This window comes from Hevea brasiliensis, chromosome 11 (genome assembly GCF_030052815.1).
Source record: "Hevea brasiliensis isolate MT/VB/25A 57/8 chromosome 11, ASM3005281v1, whole genome shotgun sequence".
Classification (NCBI taxonomy): Eukaryota; Viridiplantae; Streptophyta; class Magnoliopsida; order Malpighiales; family Euphorbiaceae; genus Hevea; species Hevea brasiliensis.
In genome coordinates this window covers 4,260,418-4,280,570 of record NC_079503.1, presented here as the reverse complement: position 1 = coordinate 4,280,570, position 20,153 = coordinate 4,260,418, and the positions used below count along the sequence as shown (strand labels likewise).

General features: G+C 32.6%; 2 protein-coding genes across 6 annotated transcripts; both read left to right on the top strand.

Annotated features, from left to right (window-relative positions):
- The first annotated feature begins 3,939 nt into the window (after positions 1–3,939).
- LOC110657730 (mitochondrial-processing peptidase subunit alpha) lies at positions 3,940–9,678 on the top strand. The gene is made up of 13 exons (XM_058129698.1): positions 3,940–4,179; positions 5,267–5,509; positions 5,657–5,953; positions 6,069–6,236; positions 6,369–6,536; positions 6,622–6,708; positions 6,845–6,911; positions 7,232–7,329; positions 8,332–8,404; positions 8,503–8,573; positions 8,696–8,745; positions 9,031–9,143; positions 9,227–9,678. The coding sequence occupies exons 1-13, from the start codon at positions 4,141–4,143 to the stop codon at positions 9,277–9,279; spliced, it is 1,527 nt and encodes a 508-aa protein (XP_057985681.1). The 5' UTR covers positions 3,940–4,140; the 3' UTR covers positions 9,280–9,678.
- A 3,210-nt stretch (positions 9,679–12,888) lies between these two features.
- On the top strand, positions 12,889–18,954 carry LOC110657726 (NAC domain-containing protein 75). 5 transcript variants are annotated; one of them, XM_021815067.2, is made up of 7 exons: positions 12,889–13,023; positions 14,235–14,461; positions 14,777–14,954; positions 15,232–15,791; positions 16,336–16,623; positions 17,181–17,303; positions 18,319–18,954. In XM_021815067.2, exons 2-7 carry the CDS (start codon positions 14,339–14,341, stop codon positions 18,406–18,408), a joined length of 1,362 nt encoding a protein of 453 aa, XP_021670759.2. In that variant the 5' UTR covers positions 12,889–13,023; positions 14,235–14,338; the 3' UTR covers positions 18,409–18,954. The 5 variants fall into 5 exon arrangements, with proteins under 5 accessions (XP_021670759.2, XP_021670763.2, XP_021670757.2 ...); XM_021815065.2 differs by lacking the exon at positions 12,889–13,023 and adding an exon at positions 13,293–14,027; XM_021815071.2 differs by lacking the exon at positions 12,889–13,023 and having other exon boundaries at positions 13,291–14,461; positions 17,149–17,303.
- The last annotated feature ends 1,199 nt before the right edge of the window (positions 18,955–20,153 follow it).

The following is a 20,153-nucleotide window of genomic DNA, read 5'->3' as shown; positions in this document are numbered from 1 at the left end:
TTATGTAAATTTTAAAAATTGAAGATGTTTATATTATATTTTTAAATTAAAAAATTATAATATTATAATTATATAAATTTAAAAATAATTATTAAAATTTATCAAAAAAAAATGATAAAACTTCGAAAGTGCAAAAAAAAAAAAAAGTCTTTGTTTAGTTTGCTTTATTAAATTAACTTCTAAAAGGGTATGGTATTACTTCCCTTATATAACCAAAGTTACTAATACATATTTAATAAATTACACTTTCTTCATTAAGTATAATATAATTTAAAAATTTATCTTTTAATTTATTACACTTTAAATTATTTTACTCATTTTATTGTCTTTTGAAATTTAGAATTATACTAATTTATAATAAGTTAATTTATATAATAAACACAATCATATCTTACTTTCCAAAAAGTTTATTTCTTGAAAGTATACTTCATATGCTTCATAGTAAGTAAAGTATTTTGAATTAAACAATACTTAAGACTTCATGTTTTGTTTGAGAATTTTTTTTTTTTTTTTTTTGTCTTTTTAGAAACTACTTATGTAGAATCTTTACATCGCTACATGAATGCATGATCATCATACTTAAGAATTAATTACAAGATAGTAATGGAACTGATGAATCCAAAATTTAGAACTTTTAACATTGGGGTTTTATGAGCATATGCCTTGATTATTGCTGTGGCATACTCTATGGTATATTCTATGGCTATGAGCATATATATATATATATAATGTACTTTTATGATACAGATAGCGAAAGAGAAAAAAATCAAAGATTTCACATAATACGTTTAATCAAAAAATTAATATAATTCTCTTAATAGGAAAATAACAAGAAAATGAGTTAGATTTTAAAAGATTAAATCTATGAGACTTAAGGAATGATGAAAGGAATAAAAAAAAAAAGAGAAAAATAATATTATTTTATATTGTATTAACCTTTTTTTTCAATTTTTTTTAACTGTTTAAACTTTTTAAAAATTAATAAAATAATAAAGAAGCAACCCATAATAAATATATTTTTATTATTTTATTTTCATTATCATACAAGGATAAAATATAAAGTAATTTTATTTAGTACCTATTTAATACCCGCAAGATTACTTCCTTTTATATTTTAAGAAAAAAATAATTTTACATTTAACTTGTATATATAATATATAATGATAATTCCTAAAAATATCCTCTTATTTTGCATATTTTTTTTAATTTACTTAATTCTAATTATTATTTAAATTCAAATTTTACAACCCTAAAAATAATTTAAATTTATTTAGTAATTTATCTTTAATATTACAAAGCGAATATAATTTGTGAAACAATTAAATATTATTTTAAGTTTTTTTTATATATCCACCTAATTAAAAATTGACCAATCATTTTGATAATGAGGTCTACTATAAAATGTAGAATATCCCATTATTAAACGCAATTTCTTAATTTTTAATTAAGAAATTTATTTTTTTTTTAATATCACTATAAATATAATTTTCAACAGTCAAACACAGCATTAAAAGCAAAAATTACTGTGTAGTCAAATGCTTTCTTTTAATCAAAAATTTTCTATTAAAAATGGAAAATTTTGAAATAAATTTCAATTGTCATATTTGATTAAATTGAAATTAAATTAAAATTAGATTAAAAAGTTTCTAATTTTCTTTGATTATCAATTTTGATTTAATTGATTCAGTTTTATTCACATGTGTGAGCACGAAGAGTATTATTTTTTTCAATTAAAAAAAAAGATAAAGAGTAATATATTATCTAAAATAATTCTTAAATGAATGTTTGGTGATATATAATAATTAATAGATACTCAAATATATACATTAAAATATTTAATAAATTTTTAAAAATAAAATTAATTATTGATAAATAATTAATATAATATTAAATCAGCTCAATTTTTAAAATTCGTTAGCACGTAATATTTTTTTATTTTATCATATTACCTTTTTTAAATTTTATTAATTATAAAAGTTGTGTTTTTAAAATAGTATTCTATATTGATAAATTATTTAAAATTATAATAAATGATAAATAAATATAAAATATTATAAATATAGTAACTATAATGTTCATTTTTACATTTACTTAAAAAATTATAATGTTTTTAATATATTATATAATAAATTAATAATTATATGTATTTTAATAATAAAAATAAATAATATGATATATATTTTTATTAGTCATTTTACACATAACGATAATAGTTAAATATAATTGTACGAAATATTTAGAATATATTAATTATAATTAGCTATCAATTATGTTAGCTGTTTAAACTAAATAAAAAGTTTTAATTGAAGTTTAATATAATAAGAATTATAATTTTTAATCAAAATTTCTTAATTTTTTGATTTAGACAAAAATAAGAAATTTAATTTTTATTTTTTGGACTAAATAATTTAATCTAAAAATTAAGAAATTTAATCTTTTATTTTTTTAATTTTTAAGTAAAATTGGGATTAAATTAAAACATTTGAGTTCATTTAAATAAAAAATTGAAAAAAAAAATCCCATAAAGACTAGGTTGAAATTCGACTTTAAGCTGCCTAAGAATTGTCCCCAAGCCCCGCATTATTGACTTGGATACAATGTAAGAAACACTTAAGACGATCAGTTTCCCCCCACCTTCGTAATCTTTTAATTAAGCAAGCACAACAACCTGGTGCATTAAAAAACTGCTTAATGGCCCTCATGCCCTACAATGGAAGTTTCGGCATGCCCTCCTTGACATGTATAGTTCTTTTTATAAAATGGCTGCCCAGTGCCCATATACATTCATCCAGCGACAAGGCATCCACTGAATCAAACGTAATGTAAACCATTACAATCAGCCAATTGATAGAGAAACCAAACAGCATTATTAGATTAAGTGGATTAATTAATTAATTAATTACGTTGGCAGCTTGGATTGATTTCTTTCTCATCAAGTGCGATTTCATACAACAATGGCTTCAGCACGCACATTAAGGGTAGGCCAATCTGACATCAAATGCCGCAAGACGAGCATGTTTGCATGTGACGAGTTGGGACCAAGTTAAATTTTCATATTTCAGAATTAATTAAACATGGTTTCAGGAAAATCTACATAAACAATTGTACCTGAAAGCGACCATCCTCTGAACTTCAAGAAAACTGCGTCAACCAGGGCTTGTAATAAAGTTAAGATAACGTATGATACTAACATGATAGTATCTGTTGAGAAAAAAAAAATTAATGTTTAATAAATTATAATATTATAAAGAAATGGAATTGCGGATTTGAAGGAAAATAACAAATTTAAAAGCTATGATCAATACCTATGCCATTTCTTGTGAACCAAATAGGGAAGCAAAACGATGGGTCCTAATACCAAGTAAATCTTGGCCGACCATGCATGAGACTTTGGAACAGATCCCAACTACCTATTATGAAAGCATATGACTGAGTACTGAACAGTGCAACATTCCTGTGGGCAGACAGAATCCATGTGCTGTAAATGGGGCGTCTTTCTTACCTTCAACCTCCAAATGGTCAAAAAAGCTCGGAAGGCAGACGTGAATGCATTAGCACTAGCATATCAATTGTGGGTAAACTGTTAGGATCATTGGCAAATTCAATCTTTAACGTGTTTTTTAGAGCAGATTTTACTGTTTAGGATTTCTGTCTGACTTTGTATATCCTAGAGGAATTTTCCATTAACCCACTGGCAACATAATGACAGCAGGAATGGCCAGACAATTGCCAGCCATCGATTGCTGCAGCCTTCATCACTGTCCTTGCAATGTAAGCTATAATGGATCTGGTACTCTTGGGCTTAAGTTTGTATAGCTCACTGCTCGGCTTGCAATCCTAATGGGCTACACCCAATAACACACCAGAACTAAAACCACCGGCCCAATTAAATCAAGCGACTACTAGGTCCATCTAGAAACCATAATCATGAGTGCGTATCAATCAATTCAATGACGGAGAACCAATAATCGGACGGTCCTGGTTATTCTTTCATGTCCACTGTACCACAGGTCAAAAAATCACAGCTCTCTAGCTCCAGTACTGAGTGCAGAGAAAGAAACACCGTAAGACTTCTCATCTCGGTCTAAAACCAGGGCGTCCTTCCCGCACAATCTAGGGTTTCACAAACAATTATCAGCCATGTACAGAGCTGCAGCTTCACATGTTAGGGCTTTCAAGGTTAGTATCTTCTTGGCTCACTTAAACCCTTGATTTTAATCTTTCTCGTATCCTGATCAGCACTGTTGTTAATTTATTCGCTGCTTGGTATAATTACTTCTTGTTTAATCTGTGGTTACTTAGCTGCTAGATCGGCTCATAATTCAGTCAATGGTCTTTTGTTTGATTGGGAGCGTTCTGTTTGGTTGCTCAAAATGTGAGAAAAGGATAAAGAAAGAAATGAGTTTAGGGTTTCTAATGGGAGCTTTAACTGCATGGGATATATGAAAGACGATAATTTAACTGAGCTTGAGGATACAATTGTTAATTTGGCTTGGTTTGGGCTTAGCTTCTGTCTTCCTGGAATTGGGAAAGGATATTCTAACACTATGTTTGGATAATGCTTTGTTATGGTTTCATATTATATGGTATGATTACTCTACTTGTTTAATTGTTCCTAAAAAAATGATGGTTTTGGGTTGTCACAGCTCTTCAAACCGCCAAATTGGGGGTTTGGGATGGATTAGAGTGTTTGTATTCCCATTTTATCCTGTTATATATTTATAAGGTATGTTTTAATGATTAATTAAAAATAAATAAATTGTGTCTTTAATTATTATTATGATAACATTATTTATAAATTAATATTTTATTTAAATAAATATCTTTAAACTATTTATATATTTAAAAAGTAATAAAGCGTATTTTTATAATTTTTATATTTATATTACCGTATCACATCATATAAGAAAAGGTTATTAAATCATCTTGTACCATACCATCTTTTGAAGCATGTTAACAATGAAAACCATGCCATATAATACAATACAATACGATATATTAATTAACTACGCCACACTCAATCCAAACAGGCAGTAATGTTTCGTACATGTTTGGCAGCATGGTGGATGGATTGACTTGAATTTTGGTTTTGTGGAATGATAATAACTGTTGTTACTACTTACTAGAGAATTCTTTGTTTGATTCTGGATTAGGATTTACTTGCTGTCTGTTTTCTTGGTGAAATGAAGAAGTTTGCCACAACTTTAATTATCTGTTAGCATTATTTTTTTTTCCTTTTTTTCTTATATGAACTCTGTGTGCACAGGGCCATAGAATCAGTAAGTTGCCTGCAAGATTTGCAAGTTCAAGTGCTGCTGCTTTGCAATCATCTTCTTCAGGTGGTCTCTTCAGCTGGCTAACTGGTGAAAAGTCCAAGTCTTTGCCTTCTCTGGAATTCCCCCTTCCAGGAGTTGAACTCCCACCCACATTGCCTGATTATGTTGAACCTGGAAAAACCAAGATTACAACACTCTCAAATGGCGTGAAAATTGCCTCTGAAATATCACTGGTTTGTATGCATATACGATTTCTCACACCCCCCCCCCCCCTCTCATATTCTGTAGTCTTAGAGATATTTCTTGAATGTAACGATTGTTGTTCTTGTTGCTTCTTTGCTTTATTAAGGGTGATACTCTTTGATTGTTTTGAGTGCCAGAATCCTGCAGCATCAGTAGGGTTGTATGTTAACTGTGGTTCAATATACGAGTCTCCAGCCTCATTGGGGATCACACATTTACTGGAGCGGATGGCATTCAAAAGCACAAGAAACCGCAGCCATTTGCGTATTGTGCGTGAAGTTGAGGCAATTGGGGGCAATGTGCAAGCCTCAGCATCTAGGGAGCAGATGGGATACACCTATGATGCTTTAAAGACCTATATTCCAGAGATGGTAGAATTGCTTATTGATTGTGTGAGGAATCCTGTCTTCCTTGATTGGGAGGTCAATGAGCAGGTAAATCTTCATCATTTTGCTATCCCTGTGCTGCAAATTTAATTGCAATTGTGTATATGCAAAGCTTATAGAAATGATATATATATATATATATATATATATTTATCTCTTGCAGCTTCAGAAGGTCAAAGCAGAGATTAGTGAAGCTTCTGCCAATCCTCAAGGATTGCTTATGGAAGCAATTCATTCTGCTGGGTTTTCTGGTCCATTAGCTAATCCTCTTTTGGCACCTGAATCTGCAATAAGTAGATTGAATGGTACAATCTTGGAGGAATTTGTAGCAGTAAGTTTAAGGAACTCTATGCTTAATGTGAACTTTGTTTCTTATGCTGATCATGTCTTCTAAGAATATAATGATTCTCTCTTTCTGTAAGTCTTCTGTGATCTCAGTTGATGTTTTCTTTGAGAAATGCAGGAAAATTTTACTGCTTCTCGGATGGTGCTTGCGGCTTCTGGTGTTGAACATCAGGAACTGGTGTCCATTGCGGAGCCCCTTTTAGCTGACCTACCTGAAGCTAGTAATACTGGAGTGCCCAAATCTGTTTACACAGGAGGTGATTTTCGCTGTCAAGCAGATTCAGGGGTACGTATCAAGATGTTTCATAGAAATTTTCTTACGTGCCTTATCCATCCATTGAGGAATAATTAACTCTGACTTCCCATTGAAGGACCAAAGAATCCATTTTGCTCTCGCATTTGAATTTCCTCATGGTTGGTCTGATGACTCCAATGCCATGTCCTTGACTGTTCTTCAGGTTCAAAATTTGATTACTCTATTAGTTCTGGTTGCCATTGTTGATGGATTGCTTCTATTCTATTTGTACTGTGATTTTGCATCCAATTTTTCATATTCATAGGCAACAATAAATTATAAGACAAATTGTACTATAGATGCTGATGGGCGGAGGTGGATCCTTTTCAACTGGTGGCCCTGGAAAAGGAATGTACTCAAGGCTATGTAAGTTTCTCTTGGCATGCTTGATCTCTTGTGAGTTGTGACCTTAGCTAAGATTGTACCCAAATGCAGGAACATATCTACATTGTGCTACAACCTCTTTCTCCTTTTGTCCTTCTTGTTTCCTTCTTTTTCCCTCCTTCCTGGGATGGAATACGAGCACATGAATTTTTTGGCTATTACATTTGTAGAGTGAAGTAAACAGGATTTTTATTTATATCAATGGGATATACTATTTCCTCATTGGTTGTACCATTTTATTCTATTTCTTTTGTATCCCAATTTTTAAAATTTTCATATTTATATTTGTTTGGTATCTGCAGATCTTCGAGTCCTGAATGAATATCCACAAATTCAATCCTTCACAGCATTCAGCAACATTTATGATCGTACTGGCATATTTGGTATCCAAGCCACCACTGTAAGCTGCTTCATAGAATCTTCAAAACACGCTTATGTTTTGGAAATTTCTCTAATTCTTTTTTTTTTCCAAAAGCTCTCAGCACTTTGTGGCTATTATATTGTATGAAAATTACAAGTCATCAGCTTCTTTTTTTTTTTTTAAATAAATAAGTATTAGCTAAATCAAATGTAGCAATCAGTCATTATAAAAGTTTGATGGTCTTGTAGAATTTTGTACTCTTGAGGTGCCAGGTGAGTTTGAAAAGGTCACACCACAGCGGCAAGGAAAATGTTTCTCATTCTAGTGTAGATATAGAGGGTCTACTATTGGTAGAGAAATACAAATGTATACAGACATAATTGAGAAACGAATTTGAAGTTTGGACTAAAAGAAGGCAATTGCTGTATAGTGAATAGTGATAGTAGATGCTCAAGGCATGGGCATCAATAGAGATGATATAGTTCAGTAAAGGAAGACTTGGGAGATGCATCAATCATAAAGGCTTATTTAAAAGTTATAATTCTGAGGTAGGTTGCTTTAGTGTGGTCGTTTTGGAGACCTTTCTGATATCCCTCAATTGTCTGTTAATTTGCTTTTTCTTTTAAAGTTAATGTGGCTGGAGTGATAGTGTGATTGGAATTGAAGTATAGGCCTTGAACTTTCATTTTATAATGAAACATGTGTGCATCAGAAGGTATATTGATTAGAAATACCTATTTAAGTTGATAAGGTTTTGCTAGGGTGCAGGAAGAATGCCTGACATAATCTTGGTTTTGTTGTGTCTTTTGAATTGGGGGAAAATGGGGGAAGGTGCTGAATTTTATCATTGTTTTTCATTTATTGTATTGGCCTAAAATACAAGCAGCATATTGTTAAATGTTAAACTTTATGCTTTAAGCAAAGGCAATTTCATTGACTAAGAGAACAAATTGTGTGGCTAATTGTTTCCCCTTTTGTGGACCTTAAAGGTCTAATATATGTCACTGCCCATTTTAAATATGCTTATGCTTGTGGATGCAGAGTTCTGATTTTGCATCAAAAGCCATAGATGTAGCAGTTAATGAGCTAATTGCAGTTGCTTCACCTGGTGCAGGTGTGATTCTGCATCTTTATCTTTGCAACTCCTCTTGTGCAAAATTTGATTTGGTATATAGTGCCACTTGAGTGTTTTTCACTTCTTGCTTCCTGTAGTTGACCCAGTACAGCTAGATCGTGCAAAACAGTCAACAAAGTCTGCAATTTTGATGAATTTGGAATCTAGAGTACGTAATTGTTTTCTTTCATTTATTGGTATCAAGTATGCATTTGAGCAGTAGTAAGGGGTTATTATCGTGCCAAGGTTTTCTTGAGTCTTAGTTGCTTATGTTTAAGGTGTATTTTGCAGATGATTGCTTCAGAAGATATAGGTAGACAGATTTTGACATATGGTGAGAGGTATGACCTGAGTCATGACAATCTCTGTTGATGGTGACTTGAGCTCATCTTTTGATAGATTATTGGCTAAACATCACTTCCTCTGTATATTTATTGGCATTTATCTGGCATCTTGTTGCATGTAGTCAGTGGCATCTCATTTATAGTAGAGTCTATAACTGGGCCTTGGCCTGATTAACAATTTAGATTATCTTATCACTACTTATTCTGTCTTTCATGTTTGCCTTTTATGGTGTCTCATCTTGTTGTATGATCTTTTCTTTAATAAAAATGTTCGTCATATAGGAAACCTTTGGAGCATTTCTTGAAGATTGTAGATTCAATTACATTGCAAGATATTACTAAAATTGCGCAAAAGCTGATTTCTTCCCCTCTCACAATGGCATCATACGGAGATGGTATTTCTCAGTTAGAATTCTTTAATATTTCTTTCTTAGCTGTCCTTCTTATGATTTATATTTGTTTCAATAACATTCTGCAGTTATCAATGTCCCAACCTATGATTCAGTCAGCTGCAAGTTCAAGTTGAAATGAAAAAGATTTTTTTTGTTTTTGCCTACAAACTGGGCTGTCTATATTGATGTGCATCAGCAAAACTTAAAAAGTTTTTTTTACAGCAAGCTTCAGTTGAAATAAGGAAATCTCAGACATCCCACCTTAATAAATTGGTGATCCTTGGCAGGCAACATTATGTGATGGTGGCAATTTGGCACAATAGGTTTTGCTTCCTTATTCGATGGTGTATTTTATGTTTAACAGTCGCTGAAAATGATAATTATATTCTTTTGTAGTTTACCAATTGGCTAAAGCAAATTGGAACCTCATTAATTGGTTATTCACGACCCCAAAGCCATTCTTCATTAAACTTAATGGCCATTCGGCTATGCTATTTTAATAAAACCTCTAATAGCTTATGATGGCTGTTGATTGCAATTTGTGTTCAACTTGCCATTTGATGGTGCTGCTGCCACTCGCTTTCTGGCAGCTTGTGTATGATTCTGATTAGTGTAAGAGGGAATCCCCCGGCCCCGCTTTCTGCTTAATGATCATGACTTATTGGGTTTGCCTGGACGAAATTAATGCCCTTGATGGAAACCGGAAATTTTCTGTCACTTAACAAATGTATTCATTCTTTATATTGAAGCATGCAGCCGTTCTTACCTTGTTCTAGTTTTGCCCTGAAAATATCAATGCCTTTGCGAGGATAAATTTCCTGAATTTCCTATTGCAATTGTCTTCCTTCATCAATAATTTATTTTACAGGGCAGCCCTGTAGCATCTTTCTATTGCATGAATTGTTGGATTTTGATTTATATGGTAAGAAAATGGGCGGTAAATTTTCTTACCAAAAGGGACAAGAAATGGTATTAGCTACTCCGTTAGATTTTCTTTCATTGCTAAGAGATCAGTAGTGATGAATTGAGCAAAGGGAGTAGAGGGCGGATATGATTCATTATAGTTATTTTTCGTTTTGCTCTGAATGTAGGTCAAAACAGCTATTAGAGTAGAACATAAGCAGTGGTTAGTATTAGATAGACCTAACACCATACTTCCTGCTGTAGAATTAGTCCTAGCATGGAGTCATACCCAACTCACATGACTTATCTTCCATGACCAATTGCTCTCTCTCCCAAACAATTGAAGTTGGTTACCTGCATTCATTCCATTGTCATTTCTTTTCATTTTTTTTCCTTTTCCCCCCATTTTTCTTGTTCACCCTTTTCTGGTATATTATTCTTTCACAAGTTTTTTTACGTGCCTCAGGTCTTTTCTTTCTCCTCATTACTAACTACTTTCAGTTATTGAGTATGGATTAAATATTTTGGGTTAAGTGGTTGCAAGATTTGATCTTATGATTTTTTTTTTATCGAGAGATAAGACACACACAGCTCAATGATGGAAATGGACACTTGTTAAAATCATGGCAATTTTAATAAGGTTCTTATTTCTATATAAGTGACATACGCACGCTGTCTACAATCGATGTGAAATCCCAAAGGACCTTAATTGATGGGTCGGAATGCTTGATTTCTCATTGATAACTTAACATGCTAGCTTTAATATGGGCTAAGCAATACACAAACCTCTTTAATTATTTAAAATTGCATGTCAATTTATCATTTAATTGACACCTACTCCAATTAGAAAACTACCTTCCTCGTGTAAACGAAAACCAATTGAATTTTCAGTATCCACACCATGCACAAGCTACTTCTATGGTTGCTTTCCAGTTCTATTATCTAGAGATAATAATGAATTTTATCAAACAGGATTAACTCGACTGATAAACAGGATCCAAATCGAGATGGATACCATGTCTACCCCATCCCCACCTAGCTAAGGCACCGACAAAGTGTTGGCCTTATTTGCTGTTTCCACACGAGGTTTTCAAGCACAACTATTCAAGAGTGGATTTATACCCATAAAACTATCATGTGGTAGCCTGTCTTCACACATGAAAATGAAGCAGCATAATCGATTAAAAATTTCACCTTCACAATAGGATGGTGTCATTGTGGCTATCAAAGAAAAAAAAATTAGTGGCTAAAGTCCTGAAGTATGCAGAGTTAATCAGCCTAATTATTAAAAACAAATAAATCAAACGATGGAACCATACTTAATTTATAATAAGATTGATATGGTAATGAATGGGAATCAAACTCGAGACTTCACATCTTTAAAAATAACTTTAATATCATTGAGGTAAAACCGATTAGTGTATCAATTGGTTAAGTTAAATCATAGTTATCTTAAAAATAACAAAATCTAGTTTTGGCAGTGACAGCAGAGGAAAAAAGAAATGAGCGAAAAGAACCTAGACTAAGAAATGAAACCTTCAGATGGGAAATGCTACCCTAAGCAATTATATCTTAGAATTTGCTAATCAATTTCTGTTCTCATCTGATTTTATCATAAAGTTTAGCATATAACTCTATAGATCAGCAGCAAGACCTTTTCCAATCCCCCAATAATTTATCTAAATACTAAAATGAAATTCAAACAAGAGCAAATTGTTTCCTATGCAAGAGATAATCTGATACACAGATTATATTATTAATTTTTTTCCCAGAAAAAGATGCTTCCAATTGCATATCCTGAAAGGGTTAAGAAATTAATAGATCATATTCATGCATATATATATATATATATATATTGAGAAGAGACAGCCAAATTATGTATGAGAATATATAAAAGCTAGAAAATGAAATAATTGCAAAATATACACTTAAAAGCATATGGAATCAAGAGCATAAATAAAAAAAGCAGCAGCAGCAGCAGATGGGTTCTATTTTGCCAAATTAGTCAAAGGTCAACCAATAGGATAATCTCACCCTTTCTTCTATATCTTCTCATTCCTTTGGATAAAAAGAGAAGCCTAATTATCAAAGCCTGTTCACTACTTGCACAATTTTTTTGGCCTTCCATATAATATGGGATATATTATTTTTTAATAATTTTCCCAAAAAAAAAAAAATCAGATAAAGGAGCAATCATTGCCATCAAACCATTTCTGGTCCCTTCATCATTTACTCTTGACTGCCCAAAAGAATGTTATAAACATGAATGCTAACACCATCATCTGATCCAAGATACTTTAGGGATACACAAAGATTTCTATCATGGGCCCATATAAAAAAAATTATAATTTGTAGGTAATTTTTAAGCTCTTCTTGTGTTGATCCTGTGTAAGCTTAATGCACTATAGATTTCCCTTGAATAGAAATTACAAAAGAAAGAAAGGAGACCATAAAGAAATGGTTCGGTTTATATTGTCGTTGTTGCTTTCATTGAAAAGGATATTAAAAAAAATAATAAATTTATTATATTTTAATTATGTAAAAAGTTCAAAATAATTAAATAAAAATTTTCAATAATATTTGAAAAATATTTTTAAAAAAATTAATTTCTTTGGCTTTTCAACTTCAACATTAAAACAGGAGAGAGAGCTAAGGGAATAGTGTGTATATACATTTGAAGACAGGCAAGTGTCTACAATACATACATGGGCGTGTCTTCTTCTGCGTGAAGTTTCGTGGATTTTTTTTTCCTTAACAATATATATATATATATATATATATATATATATATATATAGTTGCCTTTTATTATATGATTTTATAATAGTTCTAATAAGAAGGGGTGGTGGTGGTCCATCAATTACACTGCTCATTTGCCTTGCATATCAAGCAACCTGCAATTCCTCTCTCTCCCTCTCTCTCTCTGTCTGCAACATTCATGGCCAAAAGAATCATGATCAGCACTCCAGCTCAAAACCCATGTGAGTTCCTAGCATCTTTTCTTTGTTTTTCCCCTTCGAAATCCCTCTACCTGTCTTCCTATGTTATTTTTTTTTTCTCTCCACAATCCCTTCCCTTTCTCTAAAAATAAAAAAAAAATTAAAACTTTACTGTTTTAACTATAATCTATCTGTTATGCCCAAGAAAATTAACAAGAATTTAACTGTGAGTCCGTGACTTGCCCAATACCTTCTCTCATACTCAAAGTTTACTGCCACGTATATATATATGTACGCACACTGGAGAAGGTTTTTCATCCAGAAATCAAGTTCTCAGCTTTTTTACTTATTTATACCCTTTTATCCATCTAAATACATACTATTTATTTTTTTCCCTTTGTGATTAAATTAATAAATAACTATTTCAAGGACATGGGGTTTCTTCTTGATATATGCTTTTGAATGTGCGCCTTAAGTAACAGCTGTGAAGGCCGTTTCTTGCCTTTTGCTTTAGTAGTCAAGGCCCTCAAAACAAAGGGAGGTGTGGCTGTCGGTGTGTGGGAGAGAGAAGCCTTATGCTTTAGGATAAACAATCTAATTTTTTGTTTTCTAACTTTCTATCCTGTTTTCTCTTTCTTTCTCTCTCTATATCTGTCCTTTCTCTCTCATAAACCGCTTACATGCACTACTTAAACTTGCAAGGGCTTAAAGGCGAGTGTTTAGGCTTGAGAGTACCTTTTTCTTTCTTAGCTTCAGTTAAAGTTAGAGATTAGAGAGAGGGATTTCTGGTGTTTTCCATGGTTAAAGCAGGTTTTATAGCTCAATCCTACTGTGACAGTTTCCTCTTTTCCTCCTCCTTGTTCTAGCTTCTCTCTTCTATCCCTTGCACGAGTTTTTTTCCTTCTTTCTTTTTTTCTTTACGGTACATGTTTGTTTTCTTCTTTATTTTGCAGTTTTGGTCCTATTTCTCATCTGGGTTTTGCTTAATTTTTTGGTTTGAGCTTAGCTTTGTTCATGCGTAAACTACATACTTATTGATATCCATGGTAATTTGTATTTGGTTTCTTGTTTTCTTGGTTGAATCATCTCTAAGTGTTTGAAGCTTTGTTCTTTGATATCCATCTCAAAAAAAAAAAAAAAATTGCTTTCAAGTTATCAAAAGGCCTAATCCAATATTCCCACATCAATATACTGTGTTTTCTCTTAGTTCACATATCATCTGATCTCCAATTCATGATTTCTGGTATATATAGATAGCTAACCGGGATATGAATGGGGGGCTACAGTATAAAGTTGCTAATTTCGTAGAAGATTCCAAGACTTTGAAAGAAAGAAGCAAATAGCATCAGCTGCAGCAATGAATAAGAGTAATTTGACCTCCATCAGCAGTTCTGATCTCATCGATGCAAAGCTTGAAGAGCATCAGCTGTGTGGATCCAAGCAGTGCCCCGGTTGTGGACACAAGCTTGAAGGAAAGCCGGTACGGAAAATAATCCCTCATAATATTCTTAGCTTCAAATAGATTTTTAAACAAAAGGAGAATAAAGCGAGTTATGCTTGATGTTTTATTCATCAGTCTTTCTTCTTAATTTCTTTCTTTCTTCTTCTTTTTTTTTTTTTTTTTTTTTTCTCTTAGTAATATCTTTTGAGCAAAAACCAAATTCGGTTAAACTAAGGCTTTAGCTTTCTTCGCTCCCTGGCTCTCTCCGCTCCATCTTTTTTTAAGAGGGATGGATTTATTTATTTTTATTAACTTTTGCTTTCATTTTAACTTGGAGTTGAATGGAGTTTGCAGGATTGGTTAGGTCTACCAGCAGGAGTGAAATTTGATCCAACAGACCAAGAACTGATAGAACACCTTGAAGCAAAGGTAGAAGCCAAAGACATGAAGTCTCACCCTTTGATAGATGAGTTCATCCCCACTATTGAAGGAGAAGATGGGATTTGTTATACCCATCCTGAGAAACTTCCAGGTCAAATATTTCAATATATGCCATATCGTTCATCTCCTCCTCTCTCTCTCTCTCTCTCTCTCTCTCGTGGATAATTGCTTCCATGATTGTTCAATCTTGTTAGGTTTTACTGTTTCACATTAGAGTTTAAAAAAAAAAAAAAAGCTGAAACTCATCAATGAGATATTTTCAGGGTTTTGTTATGACTTTTGAAGAACACTATTTGTGTCACAGTTTGTTACACCTAGTGAAGCCTAACTTTGATTTTGGTAAATATTGTTTCACATTTTTCTTGCAGGAGTTACAAGAGATGGCTTGAGCAGGCATTTCTTCCATAGACCTTCCAAGGCTTACACAACTGGAACAAGAAAGAGAAGAAAAATTCAAACCGAATGCGACTTGCAAGGTGGAGAGACAAGATGGCATAAAACAGGCAAGACAAGGCCAGTCATGGTGAATGGCAAACAAAAAGGGTGCAAGAAAATCCTAGTCCTCTATACAAATTTTGGAAAAAATCGAAAGCCTGAAAAAACTAATTGGGTCATGCACCAATACCACCTTGGTCAGAATGAAGAAGAGAAAGAAGGAGAACTTGTGGTTTCAAAGATCTTTTATCAAACGCAGCCAAGGCAATGCAATTGGACTGATAGAAGTGCAACTACTGGTGAAGGAAGCAGTGATCCCAACAGCAGAAGAGACAGTGGTAGTGGGAGTTGCTCTTCAAAAGAATTAATTCCACATAGAGATGAAATAACTGGAGCTGGGGTTGCTGCTGCATTATCAACTTACACTGCCATGGATATCCAACAATTAAAATCAGATTTTGGGTTCCCCCCATTCAGGAAAAGCTTCGATGAGGTAACATTTTCATTCATCTATTCAATTCCCATGCATCATCATCATCTTCTTCTTCTTCTTCTTCTTCTCAATCATCCAACAACCACTGAACAAAAGAATAAATCAATACCAAACTTATATATATGAATGTCTAGCACATTTGTCAGCTTCATGACAAATTGGGATTAGCGTAATTTTCTTCCACTTAGAAATATTATTCAAGTTTTTCGGTTTCAGCATCATGAAATCAGTCATATATGACAAGATAAAAGTGTAGGGAGGAATAAGAAAGGTTCTAGAGTAAATCACTTTTCTCATATTCATTGCTTGCAAATTGAGCATGAAAAACTCTATGGACCTCACTTGATTATCTTTGTCAGCTAACTAATGGAACTTTCTTTTACCTCCCCAAAAGTGGTAAATAGCATTAAAATGGAACCAATATTCAAAACTGATAGAAAAACACAAAGACTTGAAAAAGAGCTAAAAGCGAAATTAAATCAAGGGGGTCTGAAAATGGACTGGCTAGCAAACTACTATTTCATGGAGGGTGTGTCCATTTCAGGTGGGGATAGGAGAGGCTTCAACGGCAAGGGAAACCCCAGTACCAGGCACATGTGATGAGATTCGCGAGCACCATCAGAGGCCACATCATATGGTCCATGATCATCATCAACAACAGCCGCAACACCACCATGTCCACCATCAGATTGCTAACACAGCCTTCCACATCAGCAGGCCTTCACATCCCATCTCCGCCATCATCTCTCCTCCACCCCTCCATCACACATCCATCATTCTTGAAGAAGACCCCTATCATGTCTCCAGATTAATGCTTCAAAACGAAATCCAGGTAATTACTCAGGCTAACCCCATATCCTCCTGTACTTCCAATATTCTTGTAGGTATATGATATAGCTTTTGTTGGATGCTCTTCATAAAAAGAGAAAAAGAGGAGGGGGGGGGGGGGGTGGTGTGTGTGTGACAGTGACCTGCAGGTCCAGGTGATTTGTTCATCAGGAACGTAGAAAATAAATCTCTACAAAGTCAAAAGAGTTTGACCTAGTGCAGGAAGGATAGGGAGGTTGGTAGCCTGATGATGGCGAGAATCCAGCTACCGACACCCTCTCTCTCTCTCTCTCTATCTCTCTCTCTACATGCCCATCATAAAGTGTCATTTGAGTTATTTATTCATTTATTTAATAATTTTGACACTTTGGGTGAAACGCTGAGTTTCACAGCGTTTCACCCAAGCTCAACCGATTCTGCCTCGTTCCTTGTGACTCAGTGCTGCTTTGTTTGTCAGCTAAATTAGACACAATAAACTTTCCTTTCACTTTTAAAGACGTGATGATTGAGATTTAGCATTTTTTTTTAGTTGGTATCTTTTGAACGAATGAATACATGCAGCAGCAGCAGCAGCACCATCACCACCAACAGCAGCAGCAGCAGCAGCAGCATAAACTGGGAGGAAGGTCTGCATCTGGTCTAGAAGAACTCATTATGAGTTGCACCTCGACTGATATTAAAGAAGTGAGTATGACCTTTTTGACCCTGAAATCCATGAGCCCTTGTTTGTTCTAATTCCAACTAGGAAGCTAAGAAAGGAAAGATTAGAAAAGATGAGGAAGGATTAAAAAGAAGAAAGAAAAACCAGTTTCTTTATTATACGAGTATTTTAAATTAAAGATACAAACAAGAAACCTTTTCTTTTTCTCTTTATCCCTTTTATTTTTCTTTTTTATTTCCATGTTTAATTTGGAGGTTTTATTATGATGTATACAGTATCAGTAAAGAAATAAAGACATATCATATATAGACTAGTGAGTATCTTTTTGTTACCTCACTGGAAAGAGGGCATTATGCTGAAGAATTAGAAAAGTATAGTGCATATTGAAAATGAAAACACAATAGGATATAGCCTGGCTGCTTTCTTGAATGTATACTTTTAATTTTTTTTTCAATTTTTTTATTTTTGTTCAAACGAGGCAGATTGTAAGCATTTCTCCTATTTTGGTCTTAATTAATTAATTAATTTGATATATAGATGACAGAAAAGGCACCCCAAGAGTTTAGCAAAGCATAATCTGAAATCACAGGCTATCAATCTTTGAACCTAAACAGTTAGAATCTTTCTTTTTTTTTCCTTTATTTTTGTAATAATAAAAATAGTAAAACTAAAGCTGAAACTTAATTAAATTCCTCATGTTTTTGTCTGAATTAGATGCTATAATACCATAAACACCTTTTTTTTTTCCTCATAATAAATGTAATTATGTGACAATTAACAGGATTAAAAATCATTGCAAAAAAGAAGTTTCCAAATACTTTTTTTTTTTTTTTAATTTCTGAAAGGTAGATGATAGCAACATGAAAACTTTTATCATGCGTGTCCTCCCAAGGAAAGCACGGTATCAGACAGTCTGATTGTGGAGGAAATCAAATGGACAAAAGAGGCAACTTCATTGGTTTGTTGTTCTTAAGTGAAAATTATCTGTACAAACCCTAACCCCATTTTTCACATTCTTTGCACTTTTCTTGGTTGCAGGAGTCATCCATTGCAAACCCACAAGAGGCTGAATGGCTGAAGTACTCTTCCTTCTGGCCAGACCCTGACAACCAGGATCATCATGGGTAGGAGCAAAAATAATAGAGAATAAACAAAAACCCTACAGACAACATCATTAGCATCATCATAAGTACTTGAAACCTCCCAAGTTCTTTTCAAGAAGAGGCCAAGAAACCATCTATATGGTTTGCTCTTTTTCCTTCCTTTCTCTTGGGGGACCTGCCTAAGGTTCTAAACTTCTAAGGGCTCTTAACTGAACTAACTGTACAACAGTCCAAGTTGGAAAGAAAGAAGAAAGAATAAAAGGAAAAAGAAAGAAAGAAAAACAAAGAAAGAGAAGAGAAACCAAGAAAGGCTGCTCTCTACTGACAATGGAAGGAGAACCAGGGACCAAAGGAAAATCTTCCTGCATGAAAATCATAACCATTATGATTACAATATCATCTTTATGGATATATTTTATTATTTTATTATTTTAAGACATCTGTATAAGTTCTTTTATTGTTCTTTGAAAAGAAAAATACCCAATGGTTTGTGCAAATTGCAGGAGAAAACCTTTGTTAATTTGTCGTGCTTAGTCACTTTTTAGTAAAATACGAATAGGAATTTATATGATTTCTCTTTTTGGAAAGGAAAATGTGCTATACAGAATTGTTTATCTCATTGTTGCCTTACTTTTTCTACTACTTCTGATATTCAAGGTAAATTTGAAGGAGGCTGGACATCATTCTTCTTTGCAGTTATTGTTTAATCTATATATGAATCTTTACATGGTTTTTATAGAAGTTAGCAACAATGCACTACCACGTGCCTTGCTTTAGCTAGTTTAATTTATTGATTCATTGGCTTTCCTAGATCGCAAGATCAAAGGAGACCATGGATTTGTGAATGCATATATACATGACCATATATCATCAGCCACTCCTAGAAGAAGAAAGTGCAACCAGGCTAAAGCAAAGGAGGAGGAGAAGGAGAAGGTGAAGGAGAAGAAGAAAAGAAAGAAGTAGAGGCAGCTACCATTCAATATTAAGTAGAAAAGATTTTTAGCAATGATAACAACTTTTTGTTCACCTCTATGCTTACCTATGTATACATTATTTGATATAAATAGAACATGAGATTCATCACTTACAATGTAAGCACACTTGGAAAGATATAAATAGTACATATTTAGTTGTGGAAAATTATGGTAGTTTTTTAAAAAATTTAAAAATAGAGTTAGGTGTTTTAAATAGAAAATTGAAAAATAAATTTTTTTTTCAATTTTTTAAAATTTATTTAGAATTTGAAAAATGGCTTTTGAATTATTTTTTATTATTTTCTTTATAATAAAAGTTCAAAGGAAAATAATGACTTTTTTGTAATCAAGTATTATACTATAAATTTTCCTTAATTCAAATTAAATAATTATTTAAAAAATATTTATTTATAATGATAAAAAATAATCATATTATTAATTATAAAATAAATAAATAAAAAAATTAAAAAAATTAATCATATTATTATGAAAGATATGTAATTTTTAATTTTTAAAATAAAAAATTATTTTTATTATTAAAAAGTGAACGCATTTTCTATGTTTCACTTATTTTTTATGAAAAATAAACATTAAAATTTTTGAATGAAAAATTAAAAACTATGAACGTGTTTGATAGAAAGTTAAAAAAAAAAAAATTGATGCCTTTATAAGTTTCAATCTTTAAAGAAGGTAATTATTAATTTAGTCCCCAAAATTAACATTTAACCCTCTCCAGAATAGAGATGGCAACAGGTCAAGTTTTTTTGCGGGTACCAAATCTGATTGAATTCTAATA